Source organism: Nannobrachium achirus, assembly GCF_963921795.1.
Source record: "Nannobrachium achirus genome assembly, chromosome: 1".
NCBI classification, from domain to species: domain Eukaryota; kingdom Metazoa; phylum Chordata; class Actinopteri; order Myctophiformes; family Myctophidae; genus Nannobrachium; species Nannobrachium achirus.
In genome coordinates, this window is record NC_137810.1 from 51,521,415 (window position 1) to 51,539,491 (window position 18,077).

The 18,077-nt window shown below is 44.3% G+C and overlaps 1 protein-coding gene across 3 annotated transcripts in view; it reads right to left on the reverse strand.

Annotated features, from left to right (window-relative positions):
• LOC308283745 (uncharacterized protein C1orf21 homolog) overlaps positions 1-18,077 on the reverse strand; it is a 52,221-nt gene that overhangs the window by 22,630 nt on the left and 11,514 nt on the right. For 2 of the 3 annotated variants that reach the window (XM_080724223.1, XM_080724222.1), the window contains one exon: positions 6,839-6,971. In XM_080724223.1, the coding sequence (XP_080580349.1) occupies positions 6,839-6,929 (91 nt within the window). In that variant the 5' untranslated portion in view covers positions 6,930-6,971. Of the gene's footprint in view, positions 1-6,838; positions 6,972-11,054; positions 11,118-18,077 lie in introns of those variants that run through there. The other variant, XM_080724224.1, reaches the window with a different exon arrangement.

Consider the following 18,077-nt stretch of genomic DNA (forward strand, 5'->3'; position numbering starts at 1 on the left):
GACGAGTTAAGCAGTCTGTCTGATATACAAGGGGGGGGGCAGATGTGTGTGTGTGAGAGGGGTAGAGAACACACTGCGCCTTTCTAGTTTCCACTGCTGTTCAACAAGAAATACACAGGTAAAACTGAGCCAGCTAATGTGTGTGTGTGTGTGTGTGTGTGTGTGTGTGTGTGTGTGTGTGTGTGTGTGTGTGTGTGTGTGTGTGTGTGTGTGTGTGTGTGTGTGTGTGTGTGTGTGAGTGAGTGTGGTGGACTGCATACATGAACAGCAGAAAAGCAATTTCCACTGCGGCTGAGCTAGGGAGGAGCGCTTGTTTTGGTTCCCTCAGTGTCCTTACGAGGCTTTACAACAACTTGAGTGTGGAAATCACTTAACAAAGCAGGACAGTGCGATCGACCAGAGCAGAGTTGGCAAACCGGGGTGGATGGAACAGGTCATCATTTTAATCAGTGGATCTCAAAGTCTTTTGTGTCAAGGAGCCACAAAATCCATATACATTTGGCCGCGGACCACCATCTGAAATGGTTTTATGCCAAAGGTTTTGCCCCAGAAGAGAAGATTTGTGTTAAGAAGTTTTTTTTTTCTTTTCAAAAATGTTCAAAGATAGCAGATGTACAAGAGCTTGCACATCTGCTATTTTTAAATAGCCACGTTAACACATTTTCCTGGGGATCCCCTGGAACCCCTCCAAGGACCCCTGGGGGTCCCCGGACAGACCCAATTTGAAAAACCACAGACTTAAACATAAACAGACTGTACGCTCGGCTTTACAGTCTGTCTGTCTGTCTGATAGACGGGTGTTATTTTGGGGGTCGTAGCTTGAGCGAGCTCTAATCGACACTATCCAGTTCAATAGTAGCCTTGTGTTGACAGATGATCAGAGCTCTACACGCCTACTGATATGTCTGGGGAAATGTAAATTCATCCAATTGATTGGCTAGGAGGAGGACGGCAGAGAAAACCAATGCTAAGAAACCTACGCACACTGCTTTGAAGCCCACTCCTGATACCGTCCAAATATGAAGGCCCACCCTGTCTTTGCATTGGTTCTGTGAATCTTTCTGGTCTTTATCCCGCCCAGTTTTACCCCATTGATTTGACTGAATACTTTATTAACAGTTTGCAAAAAGTACAGAGGTACAATTCTACTATAATGCTGAAGGTAATAACACATTAAACACAAATCCTCTCTCACGGTTCTAGCTGGCCTGTCTGTCTGTCCTTCCCATTGTCCATCATTCTCTCTGACATCACTGCAGGCAGCTCTGGCCACAAGACCTTGCTGTACATGACATTCACGCACGCGCACATGCACGCACGCACACGCATGTAGATGTCACCGGGTCTATCAGAAGGCGGATACAAGGTCAACAGTCCTCCTGAGTATGTGCAGTTGTGTGTGCGTGTGGCACACACCCATATGTAATGGGCGGTGTCAAGGTATTGCAGTATACCAGGGTAAACACCATCAAAATACAATAATACTTCTACCAGTAAAACGCCTATGGGCGAAAAGCATAGGCAGATCATGGCGAGGTCGCGCCATCCATCTGTCTTGGCCATATATGGATTCTGTTAGTGTGGTTCTCCTAACAGGGCATCATCTGGGATACAATCCCTTTTATGCCCCTATATGGAGATCCCTAACACAATCCCTTTTATGCCCAAATATGGAGATCCCTGCTCTGAGTATCTGACATCACAGTGATGTGTCAGGGGAACCACCGTGTCAGGCGTTACCCTTCCAAACACAGACAAGATGTGATGGTTAGGATAGTAAACTGCATAGGCAGATGGCGAATTAAACCGAAATGAATTATGAAGACGCTGCATGGAGACAATTGATTGTTGATTGATTGGTTGATTGAATACTTTATTGGTCAAAAATGTAAACAGCACGGAAGTACAGAGTTACACGTAAAAGTAACAAAGTACAGAGTAAAACAATTGAGCTAAGACCTGAGACTTTTCTTTCTCCCGAGGACTTGTTTCCAATGTGGTTCTATTCAACAATTCATTTATTGTAGTGTGCATAGCATCATGAAAGTATTGGCGCATAACTACTGTATAACTTAATTTTGCCACAAACAATAATATATTCCAGAAACATGAGGAGAAAGCCCTGAATGACCATAACAGGCAGATACTGTAAGTATATTTAAAATCGAACCTCTGTTCGAAGTGGAGCTGTGTGTGTGTGTGCGTGTGCGTGTGCGTGTGCGTGTGTGTGTGTGTGTGTGTGTGTGTGTGTGTGTGTGTGTGTGTGTATTGCAGTTGATGCTCAGGGCAGGCTAGACTCAACAGCACCTCTCTGGTCACCCAGGGTTACTACATACAGGCTACATACAGACCCACAGACCCACATACCCACATACCCACCCACATACCTACACACACGGCCACGTATAGGGAGCTTGTGTTCCACACAGCTCCAAAAAGCATCAAGGGTTGTAGGTAATAAGTGGGTTAAGTGCATTATATTAGACACATAGCATACACACAGTAATTAATAACGTCTATATCCAGGAGCTCAGCTTTCACGTTCTGTGTTTGCTTGACAAACACACTTTTCACACTTTTGTTTTGTACAGCGACTGTGTACAAAACAAAATAGATTCATCTCAAGCAAAGAGAAAAGATGCTTTGTACCAGAGGACGTGTCCATCTGCTGGCTCATTTCCATCTGTATAGGCAGGTGAACACAACAAATACGGGAAATAAAACCAAGCAAAACATACTGTATGCACATGCTCTGCATAACACACACACACACACACACACACACACACACACACACACACACACACACACACACACACACACACACACACACACACACACACACACACACACACACACACACACACACACACACACACACACACACTGTATACACACATACCGTACGATACTAACAGATAGGCCTAAACATGGAGACAGAGAGAGAATGAGCGAGAGAGGGAGGGGGGGAAAAGAGAGAGAGAGGGGGGGTGGGGGGGTGCAGGAAGGACACAAGGCCATGACCTAATGTTGTGCCCAGAGACAAGAGGAAGAGAGCGAGTGGAGGGAGAGAGAGCGAGAGAGAGAGAGAACACTGGGATTTGGAGAGAGAGACCGGAAGGGAAGGGAGGGAGGGGAGGGGGAGATACACAACAAGAGGGGGGGTGCACAGCCTTGAGCAGGGAACAGGAAGAGGACATGTACATTTAGAGAGAGAGAGAGAGAGAGAGAGAGAGAGAGAGAGAGAGAGAGAGCGCGCGCGCAGGGGCGTCAATTGGGTATGGCAGGGGTATGCAGCTGCCATACCCTGGGTCCAGGGGGGAAAATAAAAGTTACTTTTAAATATAAATCCATGAATGTCTCTTTGTCTATCTGTGCTGGTTATTATGTTGTTAAATTACAATAAAATAACTACAAATGCAAAATGTTACAAAATGGTCACTTTAACAAGGTATTCTCCCCATTTTGACAAAATGGTATATTCCCAGGTTCCTCAAGTCAGCTGCACAGGTGCAATTAATTATTGTTAATTGTGGCACGTTTACTAACAAGTTTAGCTGCACTTGAACAACCATTCCAGGCTGCCATATCCAGCCCAAGAAACTGTAGAAACAGGGGAAAAAAATAGAATGTACTTCTTAAAATAAATGTATCATGCCTGTTGCTAAGGTATGGCAACTTCGCACGCGTGCAAGACACCAGTCATGTTGCCATACCTTAGCTTTTTCTGAACTGACGCCACTGAGAGAGAGAGAGAGAGAGAGAGAGAGAGAGAGAGAGAGAGAGAGAGAGAGAGAGAGAGAGAGACCTCAGTACACATCATCCTCATTTCTTTTCCTCTCTCAAGGAACACATTCCTCTCTCTTCCTAATCCTACCATTCTTTCATCTATTCCCCACCATCCCTTTTCTGGTGCATCATGCCGAAATAAGCTCGCCACTTGTGAGCTTGCCTTGTGGATGGTCTATTGACAGTGACAAATATTTTTTTGTGTGTAGAGGGAGAACATTAGGGGGCAAAGGACAGACCCCGGGGGGGGGGATCCCAGGGGACTATAAGTATATAGGCTTTAAGTAAGTATAGCAGGGGTCTTTCAACGTTCTCAGGACAAGGACCCCTTAGTTGAGAGAGAGATGAAGCAGGGACCCCCACAACCTTCCATAGTTTCATTGTTTGACAGCGCAATCATCTGTATATTTTGGATTCATGTTAATGTGCGTTTCAGATATTTAACCACTTGAACAGTCAATATTTAATAAACTTGACCTTTTACTGTACTTAGTCTGCTCTTTTTCCCTTCCAAAGCTCTTTGCAAAAAATAGCCGATCTACAAGCTCACAACCCCTCGCTGCGTGAGGCGTTGTGAGCTTGTAGATCTGCTATTTTTGGCTAAAGTTCTCAGAATATGGACGCTAGGGTTCAAGTGGTTAATATAAAAAAGATTCACACAAAGATTTGGAGGACCCCCTAAAGTAACTCTGAGGACCCCCTAGGGGTCCCGGACCCCCTGCTGAAGACCCCTGAAGTAAAGAAAAGTGGCGAGAAACCAAATAAGTAGTGAGAAGAGAACAGAGGGGAAAAAGGCAACACCAACGAGGGAACATATTAAAAAGAGGGAGCAAAGGAAAGACAGGCTACACGAGAGAGCACGAGAGTCACAAAAGGGCAGGAAAAGTCAGAGGGAGGGAGAGAGGGATGACAAGACAAACATGACATATTGACCGAGTCAGAACCTCCAGCTCATCCCTCCGGCTCTGTATGTGTGCCTGTAATAGAGTGAGTGTTGCTCCTAATTCTTAATCTCTGTTAATCCCTCATCCACCCATCATCATCTCTCTCTCCCTCTCTCTCTCTCTCTCTCTCTCTCTGTGTTATTTAGTTCCACTCTGCGACGGCACATCAAAGCTATACGGACAGCTATAACTGATGCCGCTAACTAGATCCACATTCTCAACATTATGCCGACTCACTTATTCTCTTTCGCTCTGCACACAGTCAAATTCTCAGTTGATAAAGGTATCTGTTCGTAACTGAGGATGTACAAATGATCTCTTACGGGTCAATTTGGTTACATTTGTACAAATCTCAAGGCCCCGAAACACTGAAAGTGTCAGACCACTTGCATCATCATCAGACGCACCTATTGTTCACGGTGGCTCTAGCCACACTGGAGGTATCAAGTGGGTGCCTGTTGACAGACACATCTACAGTGTCTTTCAGAGCACGGTTCTATTTTGGAGAGTCGACACGCGGGAAACAACACGAGGTGTAATACTGCAAGGCGTAGACAAACTCAAACTTGTATTGCGGTGTGTAAAGGTTTGACCCGTTCTAAATTCTCTTTTAAGAAACATAAGTATATCGGTAGAAGGATGCCGAGGTTGGAACTTCCAGACAGGAGACCTAGAGGAAGGCCAAAGAGGAGATTTATGGATGTAGTGAAAGAGGACATGAAGTTAGCTGGTGTGAAAGAAGAGGAGGCAGAGGACGGGGTGAGATGGGGGCAGATGATTCGCTGTGGCAGCCCCTGAAGGGAACAGCCCAAAGGAAAAGAAGAAGGAAAAGTCCATCTGCACATATCCAGAAAAATAATAGATGGTTCGAGTGAACGACAGAGGTACGTATATTTTTTGTATACCAGTCATTTCATTTGGGTCAGTGCGGAGTGGATTCGAATGATTTAATAATTGTGGGTACATCCAAATATTTAGAAATAACAGATGCACAAGCTCACAGCGCATCACTCTGTGCCGCGCTGCAAGCCTGTACATCTGCCCTTTATGAAAAATGTTTGAAAACGGACTATATTCGCCCACCTTTCAATGTGAAGTCGCCTGACTTGACGTGCGAGAGCCACTGTGGAGCTTTCAGTGTGTCAGGAGGGCCAACGGAGTTAAATCTCAAATACCTGGAACGCGCCCGAGTTGCGTTAAATTTTAACCACTTTAACCATTATTTTATGCTTTAACTTTAGAAAAATAGCAGATATACAAGCTCACAGCGCGGCACCGAGTGCCGCGCTGCGAGCTTGTAGATCTGCTATTTTTGAAAAATAGTGAAAATGAGTGCAAGTCTTTGAATATCTTTGACCCGACTTCTAAATCCTTCCCCTAAATCATGCTGTTCTCAAACCTTTTCATGTCAAGGACCCCCAAAATTACAGGTATTTGGCCACGGACCCCCATCTCAAAATATGTTGTTCCAGGGACCACCCAGAAGTAAATATTTGAGTTACAAATGTTCGCTTTTAAGTAGATATATTCAAAGACTTGCAAAAGAAATCATGATTTTTCAAAAATAGCAGATCTACAAGCTCACAGCGCGGCACTCGGTGCCGCGCTGTGAGCTTGTATATCTGCTATTTTTCAATAGTTAAAGCAGTCAATAATCCTAGGCCTAAATGGGTTAAATGAACACTGAGGATTTTTACTGCGTACAACATCATCCTACTTGCCCTCGTATTCCCTTTCTCTCGTTACACTCTCTGCAGTTCCATGCACCACTGAGGCCATAACAGGGGACACTAAAGGACACGCAGCAGCAGCAGCATCTCGCACTGCTGGGCTGGGTGCGGCCGGCCCCGTTGTCCCGGGGTAGACCCAGGGTCAGCGTTGATGGCCAGCCGTAAAAACAGCGCTATTGATAATAAACACCTGAAATGGAGAACTTAACGCTCTGCCAAAAAGTTATGTCCAGCAATAAAACATAAACATACTGAGAAGATAGACAGATAGATAGAGAGATGGGCCACTGGGACTCCACAGAAGCAGTTGAGATGTGTGTGTGGGACGGGGACAGGGTGTTACAGCGGGTATGTGCCTGACGGATGCTAACTGACCGGTGAAGAGGTCCCCGTTGCTGTAGGCCTTACCGCGTCCCTCTTCATCGTTGGGCACGGCAGACACCTGCTTGGCTGAGGTACAGCCCATGGCCTCACTCTCTGGAACCTCTCCTCAGCATCGCACTCTCACCTGGTGGAGAGAGAGAGAGAGAGAGAGAGATGAGGTTTTTGATGACCACAACAGCAAGTGTAGGGCTGTCACAATTATTACATAATCGTCTAATCGTGATTATTTGACATTATCGCAATTATTTTGTCATAATCGTGAATGTTGAAAAATGTCCGAAATAGTGGAAATAGCAGATCTACAAGCTCACAAGTTGTGAGCTTGTAGATCGGCTATTTCCACTATCAATGTTATTTTTTAAGTAGTACGTTGTCAAATATGTCAGTCATTTCTTCGTGTATTTAGGTTTTGTGTCATATCTGCCATGTGCAACTTAAAAGCCTAAAAGCCAAACAGAAATGTAATTTTCAATGACAAAAACACAATTAAATCGTTAATCGCCAATTATTTGAGTGACAATTAATCATCATGTAAAATGTCATATCGTGACAGCCCTATTGGAGACAGACGGTATTATATAAAATGGTAAATGGTGCATTTATATAGCGCCTCTATCCAAGGTGCTTTACAGAGATTGTGCATTACATTCACCCATTGACACACACATTCACACACCGATGGCGGAGGAAACCATGCAAGGCACCAACCTGCTCACCGGGAGCAACTAGGGGTTCAGAGTCTTGCTCAAGGACTCTTCCACACTAACCCTGGAGGAGCACGGATTCGAACTGGGAACCCTTCGGGAACCCACCGTGTTCTAATGACGGTTTCTCTACCCCTGAGCCAATGCCGCAGCCCCTTATATCGCCTCTGTCGTGCAGAAACCCGGCTCTCTAGTCTCCATATTTGACATTTTGTGTTTTTCTGTATGCCCTACTTGATCATACAACAGCGTCTCACACAAAAGCGATACATTATAAAATACTTTATTTGTATAGGAGGAGCACTTTCTACCTGGTTTCTGGATTTTTGGATTCAACTTACTTGACACATTTTGAATGATAGTGGAAAAATAGCCCATCTATGGTACAAGCTGTTGTGAGCTTGTAGACAGAGTCACAAAGAGACTTCACACAGCTTCAAAGATAAAAAACAAAAAAGGAAACATTGTGTCTGTGAGAAACAATAAAAGGGCAAAACAAGGACAAAACGTGTGCAAGAAACATAAAAAGATGAGAATACAAAAACAGACTGTAGTCTGTTAGTAAAAGCAAGTCGATAAAAGTGCGTTTTAAGAAGTGATTTAAAAGACAGAACACTGATCTTGCTAGCCTGATCTACTCAGTCAGGTCATCCCATAATAGTCCAGGGAGGCCCTGGCTGGTGGCAAAGGCCGGATTGCGTCTTTTGCCGCGTTTGCCCACCCGGCTGCCCAGTAGGGATGGGACGATAAGCGATATTATCGTTTATCGTGATAGAAAACACTCACGATAATTGTATCGTGGAGATTTAATTTATCGTGATATTGTCCTCCGTCATGCACTGGGATCAATTCACCTTTTATTTGCCAAGCTGCATATCCGGTACCACTTAAACCCTCTGAAATGTAAATTCATATTAATGTTAAACAAGTATGGATCTATAAATCCATAATTAAAATAAGACAAAGAGACCAAAGGACTATATCTTAGATTGCTGTATTTTAAGAGAGCAGACAGAGGAGACAAACAGTGAGCTACCATCCTAGTGGCAGCTTTCTAAATCTCTCTCTCCCAAAATGGAAGTTTAACATGTATATAAAGAGTACAGTTATGACAGTATAAGATCGTGGGACTTATTGATTGGTTCCCAGATCATAACAAGGAAGTAACAGGAAGAAAGGGACACGTAGTGTTGGTAATTTTCCACCACTAGTGACATACAGTATATCATGATTTCGTAGTCAGGGCAACCAAAGTTACTATGACCTGTAATCAGTTTAGCCTGAACCTACAGTATGCGACCAAAATGTGGTCTTCTAATACTGTAAGTTCAGTTCAATATATATTATATGGTCATATGAGCCTCATACACAAACATAGAATTATGTATCATAATTCTTATCTTATCACCCTCTATAATTGGTAACAGGTACTTATAATATACGTCTTTTTTTCACTCTTGCCGATCTACAAGCTCACAACGTGTTGCGACACGTTGTGAGCTTGTAGATCTGATATTTTTTGGCAAATGTTCCACCCCAGGATAATGGATTTTGATTATTGCAATATCTTGATTTATTTTGTCACAATAATTGTGATATGACATTTTCCTATCGTCCCATCTCTACTGCCCAGCCCACCCTCTTCCCTTCAGTCCAAATGCTGTCAGCATTGCCGTGTGAAGAACAACACTGCAAGACCAACAACACAGTCTCACCCTGAGCCAGCCTGGCTGACACAGTGCTGTCGACATCTCTTAGAAACACTGGTGCTTCACTGTCACTCAATCACACGCACATACTATACATAGTCTCTGTGTCACTCACACAGGGCATACATATGGCTTCACTGACAACTTAAGAGTCCCACCAACTGCCCGCTTACATAAAGACACACGCACACGCACACGCACACACACACACACACACACAGTATTATATAGACTATTATATAGACCTGTGGTTTTCAAAGTGGGATCCAGGAACCCCCAGGGCCGGGCCTTGAGGAGGTTCCAGGTCCCCAGCAAAAGTAGTTTTAATCATTTTAACCACTTTATCCATTTATATGTTGGCTATTCAAAAATAGCAGATCTATAAGCTTGTACTTCTGCTATTTTTGAAAATGTTTGGAAAATATAGACATTTTTGAATAATTGTAATCTTCTCTTCTGGGGTACAAAACCTTTTCAGATAGGGGTCTGCAGCCAAATAAATAAACATTTGGTTTATTGGTTTAAACAAAGGTTTGAGAACCAACATATGTTATACACACAGAAAATGATGTGTGTTGTTGTTACCTTTAAACATAGTCTTGTCACATCATAATAATCATAAGGCATTGTGGATTCGAGGACGATAAAAACGCGAGGGAAGGAAGACAGGAAGAAACACAAGGTGATTTGAGGAGAAAAGGAGCTAACTACTGAAGAGAGAGCGAGAGCGAGAGCGAGAGAGAGAGAGAGAGAGAGAGAGAGGCCAAAGGGACAGAAAGATAGAAAGAGGAATACAGAGAGACATGTCTGGGGCTTCAAAAGACTGCCGGCCTCCTCTGTTACCTAGTCTCCTCCTCCCACTTTCCTTAAATTCTCCTCAGAGCGTTTGAAGCTGACAAGAGGCTTGGGCTGCACCTCTGTGTTTAGACTATACTGCACGAGACTCCACCTCGTTTAACCTTCGCACAAAGCACCAGGTGTGTGCACAGACGAAACGGTTGCAGACTCTGTGTGTGTGTGTGTGTGTGTGTGTGTGTGTGTGTGTGTGTGTGTGTGTGTGTGTGTGTGTGTGTGTGTGTGTACTGTGTACGTCTGTGCGCAATTTGCATGCATGGATGGACGACGTGTATGATTTACAGTGGGCTTGTTAATGTGTGTCGGTGTTATGGTTTGCATAGTTAATGTGTGTGTATGCTGTACGTTTGCTAGGATGACTGACTGAACTGAACTCACGCATGAATTCTCGTCCTGACTTTAACCTCCTTATTAGGTTAAATAACATTAATCTCCGAGCGGTGCTTTGCTTACACACATGAGGTCTGTCAGAGTGAGACACACACACACACACACAAGGGATGGGACGATATGAAAATGTCATATCACGATTATTGTGACAAAAGAAATCACGATTTACGATATCATTGCGTTAATCGAAATCCATTATCCTGGGGCTGGAACATTTGACAGAAAATTTGCCAGGGTTTATCACGATAAACGATAATATCACTTATCGTCCCATCCATAACACACACACACACACACACACACACACACACACACACACACACACACACACACACACACACACACACACACACACACACACACACACACACACACACACACACACACACACACACACACACACACACACACACACACACACACACACACACACACACACACACACACACACCTTGCCAGCATTTAGAAGCAGCTGGCAGGATCATCACATTTGTTTATGCGCAGCTTGTGTGTGCATGTGTGCGTGCGTGCGCTCATGCACAGCGTCACCTGTGGCTCAAATGTGAGGTCTGGTCCAGAGTGCAGCTTATCAGTCAGTTCCAGGCAGTCAGGAACACCACTCACTAGTATTACAGCTCTGGAACAACTCAATTATGGCTCACACACACACACACACACACACACACAACGTGCTAGTTCTTACACGTGCATGTGCAATGAAGGAGAGTGCGTATTCTGTCCAAGGCATGTCTTCGACATGAAGATAGACAGTGAAGAATTCTATTTATCGTATCCTAGCGTGGACAACACAGCATTACGTATTGTTCTTCCACTGTGCTGTACACACACACACACACACACACACACACACACACACACACACACACACACACACACACACACACACACACACACACACACACACACACACACACACACACACACACACACACACACACACACACACACACACACACACAGAGAGAGCCAAAGAAACAGAAACTAAACAGAGAGAGAACGGTGAAAGGCGGAGTGAAAGAATGATTAAAAGAAAAGAGGTGAATCAGACAAAAGGGAGAGATAAAAGGCAACAGCAGCAGAATTTCTATCCCTCTCACACACCAAAGCAATGGACCAGGCAACAGCTTTTGCTGTACACAGTGCTTTTTGGAAGATAGTTGAAAATCACACAAGGTTATTTGTTTACGAGCAGCACCTAATATGATTTATACCAGATGGTCCAGATGTGGATTAAGCGACAATTCTGCTTTACTTCTCAATACACTCCTTCAGCACGACACGTAGGCCATGCCATGCCATGAAAAATCGACATGCAACAAAGTCAAAGTCTTGGAAAGAACTAACCAACTAAACCTAAGCGGTCATTACTCATTAAAATGTTCCATTCACTATGAATTTTAAATGACTTGTGTGTTAAGAGGCTATAAAAGATCTGAATGCCTCTAAAGCAGCACCAGCTGTAAATAAGCATGCACACATACAGTAATGAGTGACAGATCCTCTTATTGAACAGTAACATTATGTCTGACTGCCTGGTAAAGGAAAATGAACCTGATGAGAAGATGTCTGAGCTGAGAAGAATGAATAGACATATTGGACTTATTCTCACACCTCAGTGATATCTGTAATATGTTCAGGCTTACGGTCCAATCGGGCTCATTGATACATTTCATGGGCAGATGAGACCTCTTATTCCATAGACCTTAACGTGCAAAAATGTTGTTTTATAAAAGTCCTGGGAATTGAAGCTTCCCCATACGTAATGCACTAGCAACACCTATGGAAATGGGCATTAGCCTAGTTAAGGAAATCAGAGCAATACAGTCAAAATGTAGATTTTTTTGATTAGCAATGTGAATATACAGTATTTTCATTGGTAATGATAGAATAAAGCCTGATAAAAGTCTAGGTGCCCTTGATGTATTTACAGAGCTCTGTCTCCTCTCCTCTCCTCTGATCTGTGTGTTTGTGTTTATACCACACTACAGCAGCAATACTAAAGTAAAGGGGCAATACATATCGGTCCAGCCAGTCTTACAGCCATTGTTGTGCAGAGAGAAAATGCTAGCCTATGTGAAACGGTAGGCCAAGACAGCTGCTATACTTAGGTTATGCATTACATTTAGGCTACACCTAAACAGTAGGCAGCTTTTTTTGGTCAAACTAACTGCACTACAATGCGGATGAACGGGGGCAGTGAATAAGGAACTTGGTGGTGTTGTTGTGCTGACCCGCAGGGCAGCAGGACAATGCAGCTCTATCATTGGCCCCGCCGCAGGCTGTTGGCTTGCTGCAACAGATGTGGAAGTGTGTCAATGGGGCACTCACTCTGGCAAGTCATCTAAGACCCTGATACCAAGTACCGGCCTTGCCCCTCCATCTTCTCTACGGTTACATCCCGCCACTCCGACATGTCTCCTTTCCGACATGTCTCCATTCCGACACTAACCCTATCTCTAACCCTAACCCTAAACTTAACCCCTATGGGAGTGTCGCCACTCCGACAATAAGTAGTCAATTTTCGGAGTGGCGACATGTCGGAATGGAGAGAGCCTCCCCTTCTCTAGTCTACACAGGCACACAAATATACTCAAGACACACACACACAGTCACACAACATCATCTTTGTTCTGGCTCAGAATGTAGAGTGACCGCTTGGGAATCAGAAGGTTCCCAGGATCGATCCCTGGCTTCTCCTGGCTTAGTGTCCTTGAGCAAGACGCTTAACCCTTAACTGCTCCCAAGGTGCAGGTTGGTGCCTTGCATGGTTGCCTTTCCTATTGGCGTGTGAATGTGTGTGAATGGTTGAATGTAATGCACAAAGCACTTTGTCTAAAAGGAGACATATAAAGGCACCATTTACCAACTAGCATGCAATCGTTCCAACACGTCTGTGCAATCAGCTCCAGACGATGCCTCACATGTGACCTCCGAAGTGAAATAGTATTGTAGCTTCCTTTAGGGACATAAATGTCAAGTCAGCCAGATAGTTTCGCGGCATCTCAAGTCGAACTTAAACCACGCTTACTGAAGAAAGCAATATGGCAAGAGGAAAATGTTTTACCGCTTTTTACATCTTCACCCCTTGAGTCCAGTAAGTCAACATCATTTGTATTTTAAGGCCAAAAGACACCCCTAAAACACAGGCTAAATGGACAAAGCTCTGGGAACGAGCATCGGTTTGGGAAAAGCACAGACGTGCCTGGGCTTGCATACCTGGAGATGGGACATGACCCAGTCTCAGTTGTGTGAACAGGCTCCCTCTAAAAGTACGTTTGTCGAAGGAGAAACTCAAAAGGACTGTGGGGGGAGATTTGTGTGGACGTCGTCCACACACACAGGGCATTTGCTTGCGTAAACACACATGCGCACAAGCACAGTAGTGTGCGTGTGTGTGAGTGAAGTAACAGGTCTCATACAAACCACAGACATGGAGAACACACACACTCACTCACACACACACACAGCTTGTGTGTGAAGCTTTCTCAAACATTGTGCTTCGCCAGAGGCAGTGTGAGTGAGTGTAGGGAGTAGAGCCTGAAAAACTGGCTGAGTGAGAGAGAGAGAGAGAGGGATCGAAGAAGGGGATTGACTCTATTAGACTGGGGGAAAAGAGGGAAGTGCTAGTAGTGAGAAGGTCTGGCAGCCAGGGACTGTTACAAGCTAGTGTTGTTATTCTGTGTGTACTTATTCCCTTCCATGTTCTCTTGATTACTTCCCTCTCTCTAAACCTGATGGACGTGCCAGGGTGTAAACAACGGCTGGCAGCCTGGGAAGAGAAAGAGAAGCGAAGGCATGGGAAAGGAGGAGGGAACAACTGACTTCAACACTATCCAATGCCTGCAGTCAAACTGGGCCTTCCAGGCTAGTCATCGATACTGACCAGTGACCAACCAATGACTAGTGTTCCGTCATTAGATAGATGACTCATATAATACCTAATTGTAGACTAACGTGACCAATTTAAACCAGGCATTTTCATTGAGACTGGTAATACGCAGGCAGCGGTGCAGTCTTTCATTGTGGCATACGCTGTGCCAGGATTCTGCCAGCAGCTGTTGATGACAAAAATGGGTTTCTTTTGTTGAGATTGATTGAATGCGTTACCTTTCGGTTTCGCAATGCATAATTCACAACTCCCATAAATTATGTTGTATGCAGTACAATGTCAATACAAGGTGTTCTGTTCCATGTGCTGTGTGCAGAACTGTTCTGTACTGTACATGTCCACTGCATGGTACCGGCTCAACTCCCTTGTTTCTTTAGGATTTTTACGATTCCGGTTCCTTAGCGATTCCCTCTTAACGGACCGATTCCTTAACGGTCCCACGGGTCCATTTGTACCATCTCATTATATATGGTGTTATATGGTGGTCCTTGAAATTAAAACATTTCAGAAGGGCAAGTAATGTGGTAGCATTGTAATTGTACAGCTGACATATATTGTTGTATAGCTCACTTGAGTTGGAACCTCGGCAGAGATGATACCAAACACAGTACCAGTGCCCAATGGAACAGTGGAACACTAAAAGAGATTCAGTAGAGTTTAGCCAATACCATACAGTGGAAAAGCAACTAAAGGCCTATCCATACTTTGTCCGAAACCAAACTTTGACGGAAAGGTCCGGTTCAACTACAAAATGACGTCACTCACGACATCTGAAAAGCATTACACCGATTTAGAGTTTGGAAATCTGCACGTCGGAAAGTCCTAACTCACAGAGATACTAGTATGGAGACTATGGACAGCCCTTTACCCAACTGGGCGTGATAGAGCAGTGCTCTATGCAAGGGGTTTGTGTCCAAGTAAGAATAGCTGTCATTTGCCTATCAAGCACCTGCACGTTCGAATGGTTTATGGTGTTCTACAACCCCCCCTCAAGTCAATACAAATTATTTTTAACCATGGTTTTAACCAGGTTTCATTTGCTCGTGCATAATAGACAAATGTTTAATAAACAGTCAGTAAATTAAAAACATGAAAATCCATCGATTTCTGTCTCGGTAACACCGAGCAGGGAGCACGGACTCATTGCTGTTATAGTTGTGCATAAAGCCATGTATGCAGGTTGTTCCTAAGCTGCTCCTTGGGGCTCAACAACATTGCCATTTTGTTTGAGCTTTCAAGTCAGAGATCCATTTTGACTTGAGGTGAAAGCTAGACGGATTTTCTGCATGCTGTGAATGGAATTGAGAGTAATTAATTACAAAGGTTCCAGGCAGTTAATTACACCTAGACTCCTAGAATAATAGAAACTGGCAGTAGTCTAGGTCCCCAGGCTCAGAGCTGTGAACCACTTCTCCATGCTCCACGACACTTCACAAATGTCACAAATGTCACACTTCACATTATGCCAAGAATGATTGATTGCAAAATAACATACAAAATCCTCTGAATGGCAAAGACTGATAGACATTATTAACAAGAAGATGCGTGGGATCATAAATCCAACCTTAATGGTTTGGTTTTGCTTTGACTTTTTTCGGCATTTTCCTGATGCTCTTATACAATCTTCATTAGCGTAATAAGCCATGCATATCTTAAATTCACGGGTTGGATTTGCAACAATTATACCGTTTTTTCCCCTGTTTCTTTTGACATTTATCTCCTTCACCGTCAGAACATAATCTAACAGTACACTTGAGCTCACTGGCTGAGAATCAGAACTGGATATGGAAATGGATGTACATATGGAATCAAACAAGAGCCGTAAGTCCATTTGAACTCTCTTTCTGAGTTAAATTAACACTGAGGATTTTTACTGTGCTGCTGTGTGTCTGTCTTGCTCTCGTTGACAGGACAGAGGTCCAGTGCGACTCCTGAGCCAACGCGTCATAATATTTACACTAGCCAGGCAGCAAAATGCTGCACCTTTCCTCTCCACTTGTCCCAGTTTAAGCACTCCATCAAGCCTGACAAGCCTGGAAAGCTCTGCCAACAACAAACACTCGCACACACGCAAAGCTCTGCCAACAAACACGCATGCATGCATGCATGCACTGCACAGAACACAATGCACGTGTGCTGCGCACACCAACACAAAATGCATGTGGTGGCCACAACACATACACAGACACAACCTCGAAATGCATGTGGCAGACAACAAGACACTCAGCAAGCAAGGTGTGCTTGCATGGTCCCCCGCGTGCGTCTCCATTATTCTCGCTCCCCGTTTGCAATTGAGGAGAGCAGTGAGCAGCGCCTTGCTCTCTCTTGCCACTGTAATGAGTGTGAGAAGTGGTCATGGAGGGAGGGGAGCTGGGGAGGGGATGGGGAAAGAGGAAGAGAGAGAGAGAGAGAGAGAGAGAGAGAGGCAGGGGTGTCGCACCAAATTCTGGGCCCTGGGTACAAGGATTCACTGCGGGCCCCCATGAATGTTCTTCATTTAGACTGAGAAGTGGGAACACATTATTTTGTGCTTTAACTATTGAAAAATGGCAGATATACAAGCGGTGCCGCGCTGAAAAATTGTGAAAAATTCTTTGAAAAACCTGTGTTTCTATGTCAGTGGTGCTCAAACGTTTTCATGTTAAGCACCCCCAAAATGATATGTATTTGGCCACGGACCCCCCATCTCAAAATATTTAGTTCCAGGGACCCCCCCCCCCCCCCCCCTCCCAGAAGCAAAATTTGAGTTACAAATGTTCGCTTAAAAAAATGTCACTATTTTTCAAAAATACCAGATCTATAAGCTCGTAGCATGGCACTCAGTGCCGCGCTGCGAGCTTGTATATCTGCTATTTTTCAACAGCTAAAGCATAAAACAATTAAGGCCCCTCCACCTTGGGCCCTATTAACTCAGTCTCACTTCCCCCCTGTGTGACGCCCCTGAGAGAGAGAGAGAGAGAGAGAGAGAGAGAGAGAGAGAGAGAGAGAGAGAGAGAGAGAGAGGGGAGGGTGGTGCCGATATAACAGCTCCACTGTTCAGGTCTGGGGGATCCAGGGCATGGCCTTGTGACTGACAATGAGACACACACACGTCAAGTGGCAACACACACACACACAGCTAAAGCACATTGCTAAAGCATGTGCTGGTTGAAGCAGTGAGAGAATGTTCTTATCTGGATGGCTTGTTGCCTCCCAACTACGTGCAACTTTTGGCAAGAGCGAACATGTTTTTACTTTACCACATCAACCCTGGCATCCCTACTTTGGGAGAATTTCCCCAATTTCTCACAATTATTTAAAACATTTTCAGAAAGTAGCAGATCTCCAAGCTCACGGCATGTCACAACTGGATGCTTTGGGAGCTTATAGATCATCTATTTTCACTATTTGTCGTACAGTGAATGTACAGCTTAAGTGGTTAAGGCTCATAAAACCAGCTGACTTGAAATTGAGATGTCTCCATGGCTCTGGCCATTTCCTGTCTCCTCTGTGGCTTAGAAAGAGAAAGATGGAGAGACAGAGGGAGCGACAAAAATAACACAGACGAGAAGAAGGAGAAAGGGGTGAGTGAGTACACTACAGAGTGCGGTTAGTAATCTAGCCTCATAGATCATTTGAGGAGCGTAATTGACATTTAACCTTGCCCAATGTTCTTGCACCAC